Source organism: Falco cherrug, chromosome 4, assembly GCF_023634085.1.
Source record: "Falco cherrug isolate bFalChe1 chromosome 4, bFalChe1.pri, whole genome shotgun sequence".
Taxonomy (NCBI): Eukaryota; Metazoa; Chordata; class Aves; order Falconiformes; family Falconidae; genus Falco; species Falco cherrug.
Genome location: NC_073700.1, coordinates 99699414 through 99715974, shown reverse-complemented (window position 1 = coordinate 99715974; position 16561 = coordinate 99699414). Strand labels below are relative to the sequence as shown.

Here is a 16561-nt window from a genome sequence, read left to right as displayed (position 1 = left end):
CTATTCCAAATTTACAAGGTAGTTTAAGATTCCCAGAGTATACTCAAGATACTTCATTTACAGGATACACCAGGAAGAAATTTAAAATGACTGATAAGTGGTCCCTTTTCATACAGGACAGCTGGGAATTGAAGATCTTGTCTATATGAAATGCATTCTTCCAAAATCCACCTTTCTACAAACCGTGAGGGGGCTTAAATCAAGCACCTGAACAGCAAAGACGCTGACTGCCTACTGCCTGTTCCCCAAGAACATCACCCTAGACTCACTGCTATCCAGTCTCCTTGCACAGGAACAGAACTATGTGAAATCCTATCTTCATTGGAGGTTGCAAAAGATATTATGCAAACTTGTCCTGTTTGATCTAAACCAATTAAAAACACATAAGACAACAGAAAAAGTCACGGGCTTTCAATTCCCAGTTTTAAAATTTAGGGTAAGAGAAGAAAATTTATCTATGAAATGCTGCCTTGAGTAGCAAAACATAAATATATTTGGTTTGCCGGGGACTCCTTTTGATGAACAGACTGGCAAAATTGTCATAGGTTCAAACTGTTTCAGCTGAACCAAGCAGGAAGTTTTGGTGAAAAAAGCTGGGATGAAAATCCTGTCAAACTTTGTTTAGCCCTTTGTATTTCTTCTGGTTTTAGGGGATATATGTTAAGCATAAAGATGGTATGAGCAGAGGGATGGGTGAAAAAGGGAATGAACACACTGCTGTCCCAAGGCTCTCCTTCAGCACAACGCTGTGTTGGCATAAATAGGCTATTCACTAAGTGCTCTTGTGGGGTTGCTATTGCAGGCTTGCACAGATACTTTTCTCTGTCCAGAACATCAAGTGGAAGCACACATCTAAAATTCACAAAAGGATCCTGGCATCACTGGATTTTGTGCAAACTTTCCTAAAGGATACAGGATAATATTTTTGAAAAATGATCAATAATTCTGGATGTTTCCAACAAGCACAATGCTGAGACACTGCAGCAATGGATATCCTGTGAGCAGCATGAATTGATGGACAGATAAAATATGGAAGGTGAAAGAAGAAGATCCTTCTTGGCAACTATTAAGAGAATAGTACTGACAAAATGTGCATCTTTTTATTCTCAATCCTGGCAGATAAATAAGGGAAGCTTTCAGTACTAAAAATATGCCTATTTTTTGCAGAATTCACTGGCATCTGTAGTGTTTGGGGTTGTGAAGGATCACTGCATCTGCATCTGCAATTGGGGGATACATATACTATGTCCGAAACATCATAAGCAGAACTGATTCCAGTACCGGCCTCTGCTAATGCTGTACTCCTTGAAACACAATTATTTTTTTTTTTAATTAACACAGGCAAACCTCTGCATGCCTTTTAAAATGAAAGAGTGCTTAAAAGTAATATCCTGTACAGATAACACTTGGCTTTACAGAAAACCTAAGCTATTTATAGGCTATTTGCCTATAAAGGAATGTTCACTTATACAAGACTAAGAAAAGGAATATCCTTCTTCGCCTTATTCCTCTTCCTCAGACTTCGCCTTTACCTCCTAAGCTCCTCTGAATATCTATCCTATAAACTTGATCTTGATCTTAAACTTGGTACCAAGCCTGTCCCTGTGCACACAGTGATGACAGTTACATAGTAGTGACCACAGTGATGTGTTGCTTTCTGTAGGAAGGCAGGAAATTACCAGCCAAAGGCATCAGCTCAAGAAGCTATATATAAGATAGATCAGGCCCTTACTTCTGTCTCATTACAGATCGAAGGAAAGAACTCAAATGTCAACAACTTTACAAGTACATGCTTAATGCTCTGAACAGCCAGGAAAATGGGAACAAGTCAGCCTAGGAGAGCATTCAATGAACATTACATTACCAGGATCCTGTATTTTACTTTTGCAGGTCACCTTAAAGCTATGTTGCATTGAGAATTTAAAGCTTTTAAGGAGATTAAGGGTTCAAGTGCTGTGAACAAACAAATTTAGGGTACTAAAATCACAATTCTAAATTTTAAAATGTGCATGAGATGATTATGAGTATGAGTTAGTGATTTTTAATTATTTTGTGCAAGTTTTACATATTCATAAGTCTGTCTGGAGAAGCACACGCTGCATTCTGATGAGGAATGCCATTATCTCATGCTCTTAACACAGCTTCAGTGCAGCACAAGATGAGGTTTCAGGGACAGGATGTAAAATAACATTGCAGTGGACTCAGTTTCAAATGTCCATAGTATGACTGGGGGATGATACTATCACAACCTCAATTCTAACCACACATGGCACCTTCTGCTGCCTGGCTCTGGCCCACCCACTCTGCTCAGCTCTGCCCTGCCCAGGGCTGACAGGCTTTAATCTGCATGAATTCCTCCTACCCAGATTAATATGGGGAACGGCTAGAGCCAGGCCATGCTTCTGCTTCCCTCATCTCAGCCAGCCCCTGCAAGTGTCACAGCTGGGGTCACCCAGGACTCCCAGGAGAGGGACAAGGGATGCTCAACTGTAGCAGAGGGATCCCATACTTGAAAGAGAGTGGGAAGGCATATAGGTTTTCTTACTATGCCCATGACAACTACTAGATGAAGTCCCCCATGGCCGGATCCTGACTCTTCCCAGACAGCTCAGACTGGTTGAGTAATGGGCACCTAGGGAGGAAGGAGACACCTTCCCCACAGGAACCTCTGTCAGATATCTGGTTGTGTCCTGATACCTTTCTTTCCTAGTGACAGTATCATGAAAAATTTAAGTGATAACTTTCAGCACTGCTTGGATCAACATAAGTAATTTATTAATAACATTTACAATCAGCCTGCAGCAATATTTCTCTGCCCCCCCCCGGTGCCCTTGTATTCATGAATGGTTGCTTATAGTATTAACAAGAAAATACCTTTTGAATCTGACAACAGGCAAATTTTTTACTTCCACGTTTTAGCTTGGTCATGAGTTGAAGACTCATTTTTGGCACAAGTCTAACTAAGTATTTTTTTCAGTATTTTGAAGAGCACTGACACACTTTTGTCTGCCTAAGAGAAGAATCATGATTGCCTAATGTGAGCAGACTACTTTTTAATTAGCCTGCAAAAATAAGCCTGCCTTTCCAGACATCTAGTCATCAGATTTTCAGATGTTTTACTTGCAACTAGAAACAGGTTCACTAAAACCCAGAAATAGCTGATATCAAACAGGGATTCTGTTGAAAGGTAGTATTTTTTATGAAAAATGTATAAACTAATACATACAAGAAAGAAACACAGCAGAGGGCTGTGCATGTGTAACCAGGGTCAGAGTGAGTATTTGAAGGCACACATAGAATTCCCTATGCTCTACTGCCGCTGCCATAAAATAGCAAAGGACTAGATGATCTTATTTATGTGTTTAGACACACTTAATCTCTAAATAATCCATTTACCTTTCACCTTTTCATGAAATTGTACTGGAAGAGAAGAAACCTTGTACCATGACTCACTAGCAGTTTGTGCATACTCTTGCTATGAATATGCACAATTTCTCATATAATGAAATCCTAACCATTTAGAGCTTTTTCAGATGAAAATCAACACTTAAATTTCACTTCGAAAGCTACAAGCACTCACCATAAGAAAATATTAAAAGTACATGGTATAAGTATCATCTTTCTGTCAGATGCTAGTGAGTACTTGAAAAAGACTATGTAAGACAAGAAGAAGTACATTCATCTTTACTTCATCATATTCTCCCAGTTAACATCAGACTACAACTTTATACTCTTCTACAGCTGGAGAGTATCTGATATATGCTGTTAATAGCCAGCCATTGCAATAATAATTCATAAGTTTGTCTAGTCCCATTTTTAGCCTATTTACAGTTTTTGGCCTCCTGATGTCCCATCAGTGGCTGTACCCCATCATTGAATTGTGCTGTATGGAAAGAGAAGTCCCTTTTGTTTTAAGCATTGTTCCTGGTCACGGTGATTTTCAACTTCATGTACCCTGAGGACAAGTAATCGAACCATTCCCTCGCCATTTCCTCCAAGTCATTCATGACTTCAGAGTACCTGTATAAATTATTTTTCTTTCCAGTCTGAATTCAGTCTCTTTGCAGAAGGAAGCCTTCCTGTGATCATTTTTGTTGATTTTCTGGGGATCTTAGTGCCAATCATTAGCACTAAGATCCTTCTGTGACATTTTGAAGTCAAGACAATCCCAGATTACTTGGTCACCTACAAACTTTGTTACCCTGTTTTTCCCTTTCTCCAGTCATTTATGACTATCTTAAACAATATCTGGTCCCAGAAAAAGATAACGAGAAACTTCCTGCAGTTCTTCCCATCTTTTATTTCTTTTCTTTTATTCCAGGAAAAGCTGTCAACAGAAACTATGTTACTTAGTACACATCTAACTGCATTCTGCACAACGGTATGAATGGACCCAGCATTTATCTTCTTTGGGGCCCCAATACAATGGTCTAGTATCTTGGCTTCTGCAGTTACTTAGGAGGTCTGATGTGATTCAAGGTCCCATATATATTTCATGTACATTAAAACTGGAAATTATACTACTCTTCAGATTTCTGACGTGCTGTTCAGTATAATGCTGTGCTATTAATTCAAGGCATGGGTATGAATGACAGAACTTGTCCTGCTGTTGTAATTGTTTAAGAGGTATCACAAAGTCTTTGTCTGTCCAGTACTCCTCCTCTACTGCTGAACACTTGTTAAGTAATGGCAAGAGTGTGGAAAAGTGTGTGAGACTGAAGAGATCTTGCTGGCATTCCATGAGGAAATTTCCTAGTATAGTTATCAGTAAATCCTGGACTTTCTCAGAAATAAAACAAATGAGGAGACTCAATAGGAACTCCAGGCTAGTCATGCAATGGTCAACAATATAACAGGTGATTAGTAGAACTGAACAAACCTTAGGCAGTTGATAGCTAAAGAGTTGTCTAAGAGATCAGCCCCTGCTGCTGTTGCTGTTGCTGTTTATATGTTGTAACTTTAGACCAAGGCAATTAAGAGCGTAGGAGGCAGGCCAGCCATAGCCTTTCTAATGATCTCTTCTGAAAGCAGACAAGAAAACTCAACTGTCTGTAAAATACTGGTAACACCAATAAATTGTTTCTCACATGACTCTCCTTCTCCTTCACTTAAGGACGTATGGACTATCTATGCACTTATTAGAAGGGGAAGGATTAGTATGATTGTGATAGGAAACACTATCCCTTTTTTAATCTCAGCCAAAGCAGACATGATGAACGTCATGCTCAGGACACGAATCAGCTGCATAGCCACAAAGCAGTCTTAGGCTCAAAACAGCTTGCACATCCTTCGAGATGTTCAGTGGTAGCGATGAACTGGACACACTAATCTGGCGGCCACCTTGAACAATTCTATTGAGCAAGACTTCTATGAATAGCATGATGGAAACAGCCACACGGAAGGGGGAAAGGATTGCTGTGCTGCAGCTGGCCAGAGTTGGTGAGAAGCCCTGAAGAGCATTAACAGCCGGGGCTGCTGTACTGGCAGCTCAGAGCAGAGGGGTACAAGGAACACCTTTGTCCCAGGCTTCCTGAAAATATCCTGACAGCATTACTTTTGCTGAGCAGACCATTATAGTAACTCCACTGTCCCTAGTGAACAAGCAACTCAATTTCTTATTTTCTTAGGGGGACTAGGATGAAGGTTTCACAAAAAAGTTTTATCTCAACACCGAATCCTGCCCAAAGCTCAGAGCTAGTGGTAGTCAAATCTATGGTAAAACTTCCCTGGCATGCTTTAGCAGCTGTAACATACAAACAGAACAATAACTACGCACAACCACACTGAAGTGTCTGATCCCAAGAGCCTTGGTTTCTTCTAGCATTACCACAAGGAGGGTTGTGATCAGCTAACTGCTTTTTCTGGGGAGTCCTGCAGAGCATAGCTATCGAGCATTTTCAAAATAATTTGGAGATCCAACATACACTATAAACATGTTTAATTTAGATTTGGTAAGGCAGATAAAATTTTTTTATGACAAAACACAGCTCCATTCGTTATGTAAGGTGCATATACATTATATACATGTATGTACACGTTACCAAACATGCATGTCCTCTGACTGGGAGGAAGCATGCTCTTGGCAAATGGAAAATGCAGATCTAAGTTATTTTAACAGAGTGAGTGGTAGGTGAGATCAGTTTGTATGGAAGGGCTAAACACACATTTCCAGTGTGAGACAAAGTCCACACTTTTCAAGTGACCCCTGTGTACTGAGATATCTTCTTAAATAATAAAGTTTAGACACACTTAATAGCTATTTCTGCCCTAATACTGCCTACAGTATCACAAACATTAATTTGTAATTAGGTCTCTGAAAATATTTAGTGTAATTTTTTTAAAAACAAATATATTATGGTATGTCCTCTGAGAATAATATAATTTAGAATACACATTTTATTATCTGCACGGTGTAACCATTTTTGCGTGGCAGAATGTTATCACATAAACTATAAAGATTCAATGTATGAGTAGAATTTTAAGGTAAGCTTTCTATCTAAGTAGCAAAAATATACTGTTCATAGCGAAGAATATATTTATTACAACAAGAGAGGAATTTCCATGAGTCTATAATTTTCAGTTTAAAAAGATATCTGAAAAGAAACAAAGGTTCTTTATAAGTTGGTTATGTGTCAGCCAATTTAAGGCTTTGCTACTTTAAAAGAGTCTGAAATAAGATTGTCTGGAAATTGCCTTCACTATTTTTCCAGTCTCTAATGAAAGAAATGAAAAACGAATATTAATAAACTCCTTACATTTTCATTTTCTCTCATTTTTAATATAATGATACTGTAGGGCACACAGCAAAATGTCCTGCAGACACAAAGGTATGAGACTTACAGATTTTCTTTAAGATATGTAACACTTTAAAATTCACTACAGTGTTCAGCTGCTTTACAAGGTTACAGCTAACTCTCAATCTACTTTAGTGAAAGCAAAGCTTCTTTTTATTTTTTTTTTCAATTCAAAATGGTAGCACTTGTTACCATAAGTACAGTAAGCAGCCCTGCAGCTAATATTGGGGTCTGTAGGATGTTCAGTACATTATCAACACAGTGACCTGAAAATTGGAAAGAATGCAGAGGTCATTTAATTCATTAGCATCCCCTAGGCCCCACCCTCCATTGTGGAACTGATCCTCATTATCAGGGCTTTGCTTTGTCTCATTTTAAATGGTCCCAGGGATGGGATTTAGTACTTTATCAGCCATTACCCTGTGAAGGAACCAGACACCTCTGCTTTGGCTTATAGTCAGCAACATTTACAGGAGCCTCTGTTTCATTTCAGAGGATTAAAACTCACTTTCAAAGACAGCTCAAGACAGGCAAGAGAGGGCCCTTTGAAGTATTTCTCATACCGATGACTTGCGTAGCAAAGCTGTAGAAGGCTGTATTTATTTGTCTTGGGATGGAACTATAGAGGCAGTAAGCAATTTGAAGAAAGCTAACAATAAATGCAACGATGAATTATTTGTAGGCAATTATCTCTTATTTGGAAAAGAGAAACAGAGAAAACACTCCTCAAGTCCCCTAATCCAGGGAAACAAATTCCCACACAACATTTTTGCTTGTTTGTTGTTCTCTGCTGTTGTTTCGCACCATGAATGCTCCTTGCAATGTCAGGGGGAAGTTTCTTCATTTCTGTCCCAGGGCTCATGGAACTGGGGGCACTGGTAAGGAATGGCAAATAAAAATCTCCTTTTACAGGGTGAACTCTGAAATTCAGTCTGTCAGAATCACCCAACGGATGGGAGGAAGCCTCCTGTCCATTTTATTCATATGTAACAGCTCTTCAGCCGTTTATCACCATCTTTATTAGCAGCCCAAGCCCTTGGAGATGTGACTATGAACTCTTTTTAACCACTGTATATCAGATGATCTCTCTTGTGCAATCCACTTGCACCCCTAATTGTTGTGACAACACTTGTCATTTAGATAGCTCTTTCATCTTCAAAGCACTTCACAAACATCAATTAACCCAAATCTAGATTAATTAATCTGACAATTAAGTTGCTATATATCTAGCAGTTACAAAAATGAAGAACAAAGTAGTGCCTATAAAAGTAATCAGAATGAGTTCCCTTGTCTCTAATAAAAATGGGGTCAAGCTAATTTCTTGAGTCTATTTCTCTCTCCCAAATCTTCATCCCCAGCATCTTCAACTGCTTCATCAAGAATACAGCCAAGGAAAGGGGAGAAGAAAAAAAAGAAAAGAAAAAAAAAAAGGAATCTGTGAGCTGAGATCACACAGATAAGGAGTTAATTAGTTTTGTTTTAAGGATGACCTTAAATCTTGCACTCTGCCTGCACAGAGTGTATGAAGATTGATCTCATCAGTCCTTGACATGCTCAGATAAATCATGGTTTCAAACACATTGCTGCAATTAATGAATTCAGGAGGCACTCATATTATAAACCCATTGCTAAATTATAGATTAACCCAAACTGACAAAACAGGGTGAGTAGTTGCAGCGAATTCACCACAATCATTGTAGACCTTGTGAAGTAAGCCACTTGAGTTTTTAATAATTGGTGTGGACCCTGGAACCACAGGCACATTGAGAGAACAAGGGGAATATGAGAGAGAAAGGAAGAGAAACACTTAAGAACTGTAGCATTCTAATGAATCATTTACTGGAAGAGTAGGTCCGATGGCATTTATACAAGGTGGTGTCAGAAATTGGCTTTCACAGTGTGTCATTTAACTTTATAATAATCCTCAAAATAATGTATCATCCTCTCAGAAGACTTTTAAAAATCTTACTTTGGTTAAGTAGTATGCACTTATAGAAATATTTCTATTAGCTTTTTAAATATACACCACATCCCAATATTTAAGCCTAATTTTTTTGTGGGTTTTTTGACCATGAAGAAGGAACTTTTTATTATCTAAAATCATCAGCTGCACAGTCAGCTTTACAAGAACTTCTCTGGAAATTCACAACACGGTAACATCCTTAAAATGACTACTAAATAAACAGTATTCAGATGATAAGGATCTGCACCTTCCAAGAGTGAGGCAATTCTAAAGATTCCAGGAAAATGCCCTGACCTAATGAAAAAGAAAATACTTCTGAAAAAGTCATTTCAAGGCATCTTGTGATTCATATTCAAGACATGTAAAGGTTCAGTCCCCCTTTCTTGTTGTTGAAGACTTTCCACAAGTAGGACTCCATATGCAAATACATCTTCAGCAAGATCAGGGTAAGCAAGCAGGAAATTATTGGCTTCACTGGCATTAATTGTGTGAGTAAATTGAAGGGGAAAATGTAGAACTGTGTGGTTAATCAGGTATGACTGAAATCGCCCAATCAAGTAAATAAACATCAAGTCTAGCCTACACTGTAATTAATTCTTGGTGCCAGTCTCTTCCTACATGGAATTAAAAGCCCAAAGAAAACTGCAACCAAAAATGAGTGTTGTATTATGGAACAGTGTGAAATCCTTCAGCTCGTGCTTTTCTAATCACCGTTTGACACTGCTTGGACTACCCAGTTTGTGCCACATGCTTTTTTAAATCCTCCACAAATTATTGCTGTTGACCATAAACTGTATCTTTTCATGTTAGTGTTTCAAACACTATGACAGCTAAACTGTGAAAGAATAAAAGCACTAATGGATTTGTCTGAAAGTATTACTTATTGCTTATCTCTTAAGCTTTACTTGGCCTTCTTCACAGGTTCTGCTCAGTTACTTTCACCACTGGTTTTCAGAGATACTGAGGGCTTATTGAAGGATTACAGTTTACAATACACCTGTATAAGCAGAGCTGTAGTCAAGTATTAAAGGTCACTGAAAGCTTATTGATCTAGAGAACACTGCAGTAATAACTCAGAGAATATTAAAATAACCACTGCTATTTGCTCTGCCTTAATTCAGAATGGAGCAGCCAGTACACTTACAGAGCTTTAAGAAACATTTTTCCCCCTAATGATCCATCATTTTGCATGAAAGATTGAACACTTTGATGAAGAAAGCAGAAGGAAACAGAAGGTTACAACTACACAAGGAAAACCCAACCTTCTACCCCGCAAAGTGCCGCAACAGACCCTGGGGAAGAGATTATTAAATTAATAATAATAATTTTTAATTTTCTTTTTAAAAAATGATAAAATTAAAATGAAGCGATTGTCTATTTCCATCCAGCATAACATCAAAAACTTTCTCGTAGACTGTGGAGCTTCTTCTATTAATATTGTAAGCAAGGATCACATTATATAACAGTATCAACGAGGCAGAAGAGGCACTGTATAGATTATTAATTTAAGCGAAGTGCAGACCACTCAAGAAAACCTTGTAAACAACGGTCTACCACAGAAACATACAAAATTCATGGCCTGTGAAAATTCACATTGGAAAGTACAATGTATTGCTATTTAGAAAGGTCTCAGTATGGAAATGAATTGAAAATCACATGACCGTTAAACTCTTGGAGTGCATCTCACTAGCAGTAGAGCACCGTAGACATACTGGGGCCTACTAGCATATGCAGACAGACCCCTCAGCGGAAACCCAAACATGTAATTCATGTGCTAAGACACAGCTGCTCCAACAGGTCAGCTGGACAGAGCCAAGGAAGCCAAGTGGACACAAGAGAGAATGAAGAAGAATGGCAGAACAAGGTTTTAATGTCACTAAAAGTTCACAGGAAGAGTCAACCTTCTCACGATTACCCAAAAGTAAGCAACAGTAATGTCTCAGGGCTTCATGCTGCAAAGAGCCATTCATATACACAGAGGCTGTATGACCTGAGGCACGTAATAGCCCTGGTAGCCACAGCTGTGAGTCCTACTCATAACCATACATGCGTAAATGTCATCAGGAGCAGGATCATCACCTGTAACGTGGGTTAGGCAGGGATGAAACAATAAACTAACTGACAATGATACAGTTGTAACACAGAGATATTTGAAAGGTAGAAAAAACATCCAATGGACTTTCTTTGGCAAATTTCCCCTATGTGGGTGGAAGATGGAAAGGACTTTCTAAATAGATATGACACGTGCTTCCCTCTCTCCTTGCAGCTTAGTACTTCACCTGCAGCAATGCTTTTCTACCAGGTTTTTTTTGCCTCTTTTCCTACTTTTCCTTATGAAAATAATTTATTTCAGTAACGTTCTCTGTACAACCTCAGCAGAAGATATTCTTACTCCATGCCACATGCACTGCTTGGCCTGTGCTTCTAGAGGCACCTTGTTAGGTGTTTATTTCCCAAATATTAAAATATCTAATACCAAAACAAAAAGAGATTATTTTTCTGTGTACATTACTAGGACTCCCACAGAAAAAGAGGAATGTTGCAACTATTAGTATGGATGGACAGTAGATGATCCCTACCATAAGATACTCAAAATGCAAGCCTGTATTTCAGATAAGCCTTTGACAGCAACATACTTCACATGGTGAACCCAAACCTGAATGCCAAAGTTTCACAATTTACAGGACCTTCAGCACAGCAGACTAGGATAAAAACTGCTCTCAGAAGGATTATACCCCTCACTTGATTTGTCAGTAATTACCATGGTGAACTGAATCTCATTAAGTATTAGGAAAGCAATGCACAACTCTTGGATCAAAGAGGTATTTTGTTCACTTTAACGCATACACAAATTGTCTTTACCGTTAACATTAAAAGAAGTTATGACCGGCACTGAAGTGTGACCAGACTTCTCAGATGGTTTCAATGTCTGGGAAGGAAAGCTCAGTAGGTTCATAAATCTAATATATCTTTTTCATAATAAACCTAGAGCAGCAATAATTGCACTAAAGTTTTACAAGGCATCCTGAGAGAAATAGAAAAATTAACTGCTCTGCACCACAGCTAAATAAAGCAAAATTAAGATTTTTTTTTTTTTTAAAGCCCATAAGGAAATCAAATGTATAGACTTTGTAAAGGATGCTAGTAAAAGACCTTTGAGGCAGACTGTAACCGATCGGTTTGTCTTTAGTGACCTTGCTTATCTTATCTTTCTAAACAGACATTTAAAACAAGAAAGTTTCAAATGCCCCGTGTAAAGGCTGCTTTGGGTGCAAGACTTACAAAGAGCAAACTTCTGTAAGTTAAACTGAATTGGTTTAGTGTATTTTTGCCAAGTTAATCCTTATTTTTCATAACACAAATCAGACCACTGAGCTCCGTACACATGTGATTTCAGTGGCAGAGACGAAAGGCCAAGGCTTCAGATGCCAAACAGCCTACAGAGGCAAGCCAAAGGTAGTGACAATTGCAATATATCTGTTGTTGATAAAAAGTCTTCCTCCATTTGCAACATTTCCACAAGTTGACATTTCCCTCCAACCATTTCTGGTGCCTCTTAAAGCCTTAACTTTGATTATGCCTTCCAAAGTATGTAAAAAGGAAACAGCAGGTACAGGTACAAAACTACCCAGCGCTCCACAATTAATGTTCACAGTGATCAAGCAATCCTGGCGAGAAGCTGATGCTCTGCAAGGCAGCTGGAATACACTAAATCTCCCCACATTAAATATGGCACAGGGAATTCTTCCAACACTTAGCAGTAACATATTGCTGTATACTTTATGAAGTGAAACCAAGCAACTAAAGTCAAAAGTTCCAAGATATGGTAGCATGAAGACTAGAATGCTTTGCCAATGTAAATCAAAGTATAAACATTGACACAGTCATAAACCTGTCACGGACACTTCACTTCTCTAATTCTTATAATTTTGACTTTTCTGTCCTTGCTGCCATCAAATTCCTAAGTTATAGTCTGTATAGAAAGCAAACAGAATAGTCATCTGACAAGTACTATATGCTATCTTTCAAACACAAGTGATTTTGGGGGTTGCTCTATCATAGCAGCCTTATCCTACACCCAGCAAAAAGTATAAAGGGCCTGAATTTTAAAGACTTTTCAGTTTTTTTCTTATTTCACTGCCATAATTAATTTTAAAATATTTCTAAACTCATGAATGATCTGGTGCAACTCATCCTATTTTTAGCTTTTCTGCAAATGCCTGAACTGCAGCCGCAGGCAACTACTCAGATATCTAAATCAGGGCCTGCAAACATTTGCATACATTAAAAAAAAAAGATATATTCTCTAAAAAAACAAAGGAAAAAAGAATATTCCACAGAATCAAGACTATTCCAAAAACTGTCAATAGGTTCATAAGATCCATCTTGCCCCGGTTCTCTTCTTCACCCATTCCTTCACTGAGTTTCCCCTCACCTTCTCTACAGGCAATCCGAAAGACTATACTTGTTCTTCTTCCCTACTTCTTGAGCCTGTCTCTTGGCAGTATCATCTGCAAAAAATTCAACTACTGTCTCTCTGCTCATAGCTCAAAGACCCCCTTTATTCCCAGACCTATCTTCTTCTGCCCAAATTGAAATCTTAGCTATTCTCATACTTCTCACTTCAGTTTTGAAGAGATGATAGCATGTTTCTTCCTCCAGAACCACCTTTCTCTATCCTTACGCACTTGGCACTTTCTCTGACATTCTAAGCTTCACATTTTGTTTGCATCTCTTCCTAGGTTTTCTCATCTAAGTGATTTAAAGGCCAGATATACACAATGTGGTGAAGGCAGTGTTGTGCTAATTCTGCTTTTCATCTGAGTGGCAGAAATCTGATTCATCTCTTGTCTGAAACCTATATAGTCACCCTTTTCGATTTAAGCTGCCTCAAGAAGCAGATCCTATAAGGGCAGCCACAAATAATTGCTTGTTACTGTCAGATACAAGCTGGACTATGTGATCTGGGACCCTGTGCCAAGGAAGATGCAGGGTGCAACTTTCTGCATCTGGTTGTGTACAGTGCACCCTCAGAGGGGCTACAGATAACACAGATAATGTCACATTACATCTCTTCTTCAGCCTCTCAGCATCTCATGTTCTGAGCATACTATGTTCTTTAGCATTGCCCTCTTCAGTCCTGCTCCCTTTCACCTTCACAGAATGCTGCAGCAGCTACAGCACTCCTACCTGCTTGAACCATGTCCCCTCTGTCTATATGTCCCACCAGTGGCTTGCCCTTCTCTGATACATCAAAGAATTGCTCACCCTCCCTTTCCAAGCCTTTCCAGGCTTACTCCTGGCAAAAGCTCAGCTCCCAGCCCTGTCTGAATTGTGAAGTGAACTCACTGCCCAAAGATGCACTGTCCGTGCTTATTCCAGCACTTCCCCTTTGTCATGAAGTAGCAGCCCAGTCATCAGAGGTGCCAATGGAGGCTCCAGCCATGGCAGTGCTCCTTGTCCTTGATCATCCTTTGAGTCACTCATGTTACTACCTCTGGAAGGTAGCTGCTCTTAGCTCTTTTTCTTTTCCTCTCCTGGAGATCTACATTGCTTATACAACACAAAGTAATTCACTTATCTTCAGGCAACTTCACAGATATTTTATCTACCCAGGAAGCTTATAAAATTGCAGCCTTACAAGATAACAAAGTCATTATCCTGACACTTGACATTGTTACCGTCCTATGCATAGTACAGCAAAAACCTTTTCTACATTTCTTAATTTGTATTAGAAATCCTCTTTAGCCAATACTGTTAATTTTGCTTGCAGTTTATAATGGAGGCTGCTCTTTCCCTACACCTCATTCTCTATTTCATCTGCTACACCTCTGTTTCAATCCCATTGGACATGCCAAACTCAATTGGTTTGACCATTTACTGACTAAGGGGTAAATGGAAAGATCTTTCACAACTGCTTCCCTGTACCATCTGAGGTGCTGAGCTTCCTTCCAACTTCTCAGATGCACCTGTCACAAACATGTTGGTCTGGCCTCTTAAGTATCCTGTGCTCCATCTACTTCATCCTTCACTTTTCCTTGCTACATCTCTCATTGTTTTCCCAAACTTCCTCATTCTTTTGGACTCATCTTGTTTGTCCAACAGTGCCACAAAGGACACAAACAACATATAAAAATAACCATTCATACCTGTGCCTTTCTTGTGCATGCCAATACTGTACAAACTCTGTGTCCGTACCACTGTTGTTCCATAAAAACAGTGCTGATTTTGTGAAGTTATAAATCACAATTATCATGACCAGTAAAAATCCAAGAATTCATAAGACCACTTTTTACCTTTTCCACCCATTTGTGGCATACATTGTAACATATACACACCAGGCATTTTAGTTTTCCTATCTGCACAGCACATTCTGCTGAGTGAAAAATTACCATACAGGTTCTGCAGGGTTGGGCAGCTATAATGACAAAAGAGGAAATTTTTTTATTATTTAATTTGGAAAGGTAAGAAAAAAACCCCACCAACATACTTTTGGGTCCAATGTCCTTTCATCAGGTCCAAGGGGCTGAATAGCCAATGAGGACAGTGCTCTTCATTTAACAGGTTTTAATTTAGTATTATTCTTAAACCTGATTAGAGTTTATGAATAACTGGATTCAGCCTTGATTTAACACAAATTATCCAGAAGATGAATTTTTCTACAAAAAGCTCCAAGTTCCCAACAATCATTCTTTCTGCTGACTAGTAACACTGTCATTACTATGGTGCAGGTCTTTTTGTGGCCACCCTATTTATCAAATATAACAGATCTCATAGTTCAGCGCTTCTTTTACAGAGGGTCTCCAGACATAAGTGAGGAAATAGTAGTTAAAACACTGGTAGAGCTGCCACTTCCCTTGAATATACTTCCACCAGTTAAATGATAGTGGGTTCAAATTATCCAACTGATTAGCAAAACCAGCCCCATCATTTTCTGAGGTTTCTGTAAGAAGTATAGAGCATAATCTACTGATTACAGTGGATTATGACTTCTCTGCATCCTTAATTTGATTGTGGTAATCATAAAGCAGCTGTGTGATCATCTTTTCCGTCAAAAAGGGCAGTTCAGGGTAGCAATCTTCAATTGAAAAAGAGAGACAAAGTTTTGTTTTCTATGAGTAGAACTATTCAAACAGTAGGAATGACTTCTGACCTTTAGCCTGCGGTCCTGGTCTCCACTGCACAGAGAATTTACAGACACTTTAAAGGTCTTCCAGGCTGGATTTAAGTTATTCATCACAACCTGTGAGTGAAAAGAAAGGAACGGAACCCTTAACATTTGCTCATCTCCAAACAGAATGCTAACAAGAGCCACAATTTTCAATATGGTACATTCACCAGAAAGAGAACACAGAGCTTAGCTGGAGGTTTGCAGAAAAACATGCATGGGATATGTGCCCTTGAGCAACCTGCAGTTTGCAATATGCCTCCTCTGGAAAGCCCCAAAAAGGAGCACAGGTGGGAAATGGTCCCATACACAGATGATGCCACAGAGAGGTTGCAGAATACATCCCTGAACTGGGAGCCATGGAAGGCAGACAGGTCCAGGCAACGGAGATGGGCAGCATCAGTTTATAGCTATATGTAATTACACAAGAGATAGAAGAGTTTTTAAATGTGGGTGCTTGCAACACCTTTTATGACATGGGAAGCATAAACTATTTCTCCTGAAAGCCCACCTGTGTCCTTGGAAAGTAAATCCAACCCTATTCCTTACCTCAGTCCTGTGAACAAGTTGTTGGGTTGCATCATCATTCATGCGGAAAATCTCCAGAAAAGGATCAGATTTGCTGAAAAAATCCTA

General features: G+C 39.0%; 1 protein-coding gene across 4 annotated transcripts in view; it reads right to left on the bottom strand.

Annotated features, from left to right (window-relative positions):
* Window positions 1–16561, bottom strand: part of CPNE4 (copine 4) — a 320303-nt gene that overhangs the window by 82190 nt on the left and 221552 nt on the right. For all 4 annotated transcript variants that reach the window (XM_055708199.1, XM_055708200.1, XM_005445873.4 and 1 more), the window contains 2 exons: window positions 16475–16558; window positions 15911–16000 (listed from right to left, as the gene is read on the bottom strand). In XM_055708199.1, coding sequence (XP_055564174.1) covers window positions 15911–16000; window positions 16475–16558 — 174 coding nt within the window. The remainder of the gene's footprint in view (window positions 1–15910; window positions 16001–16474; window positions 16559–16561) is intronic.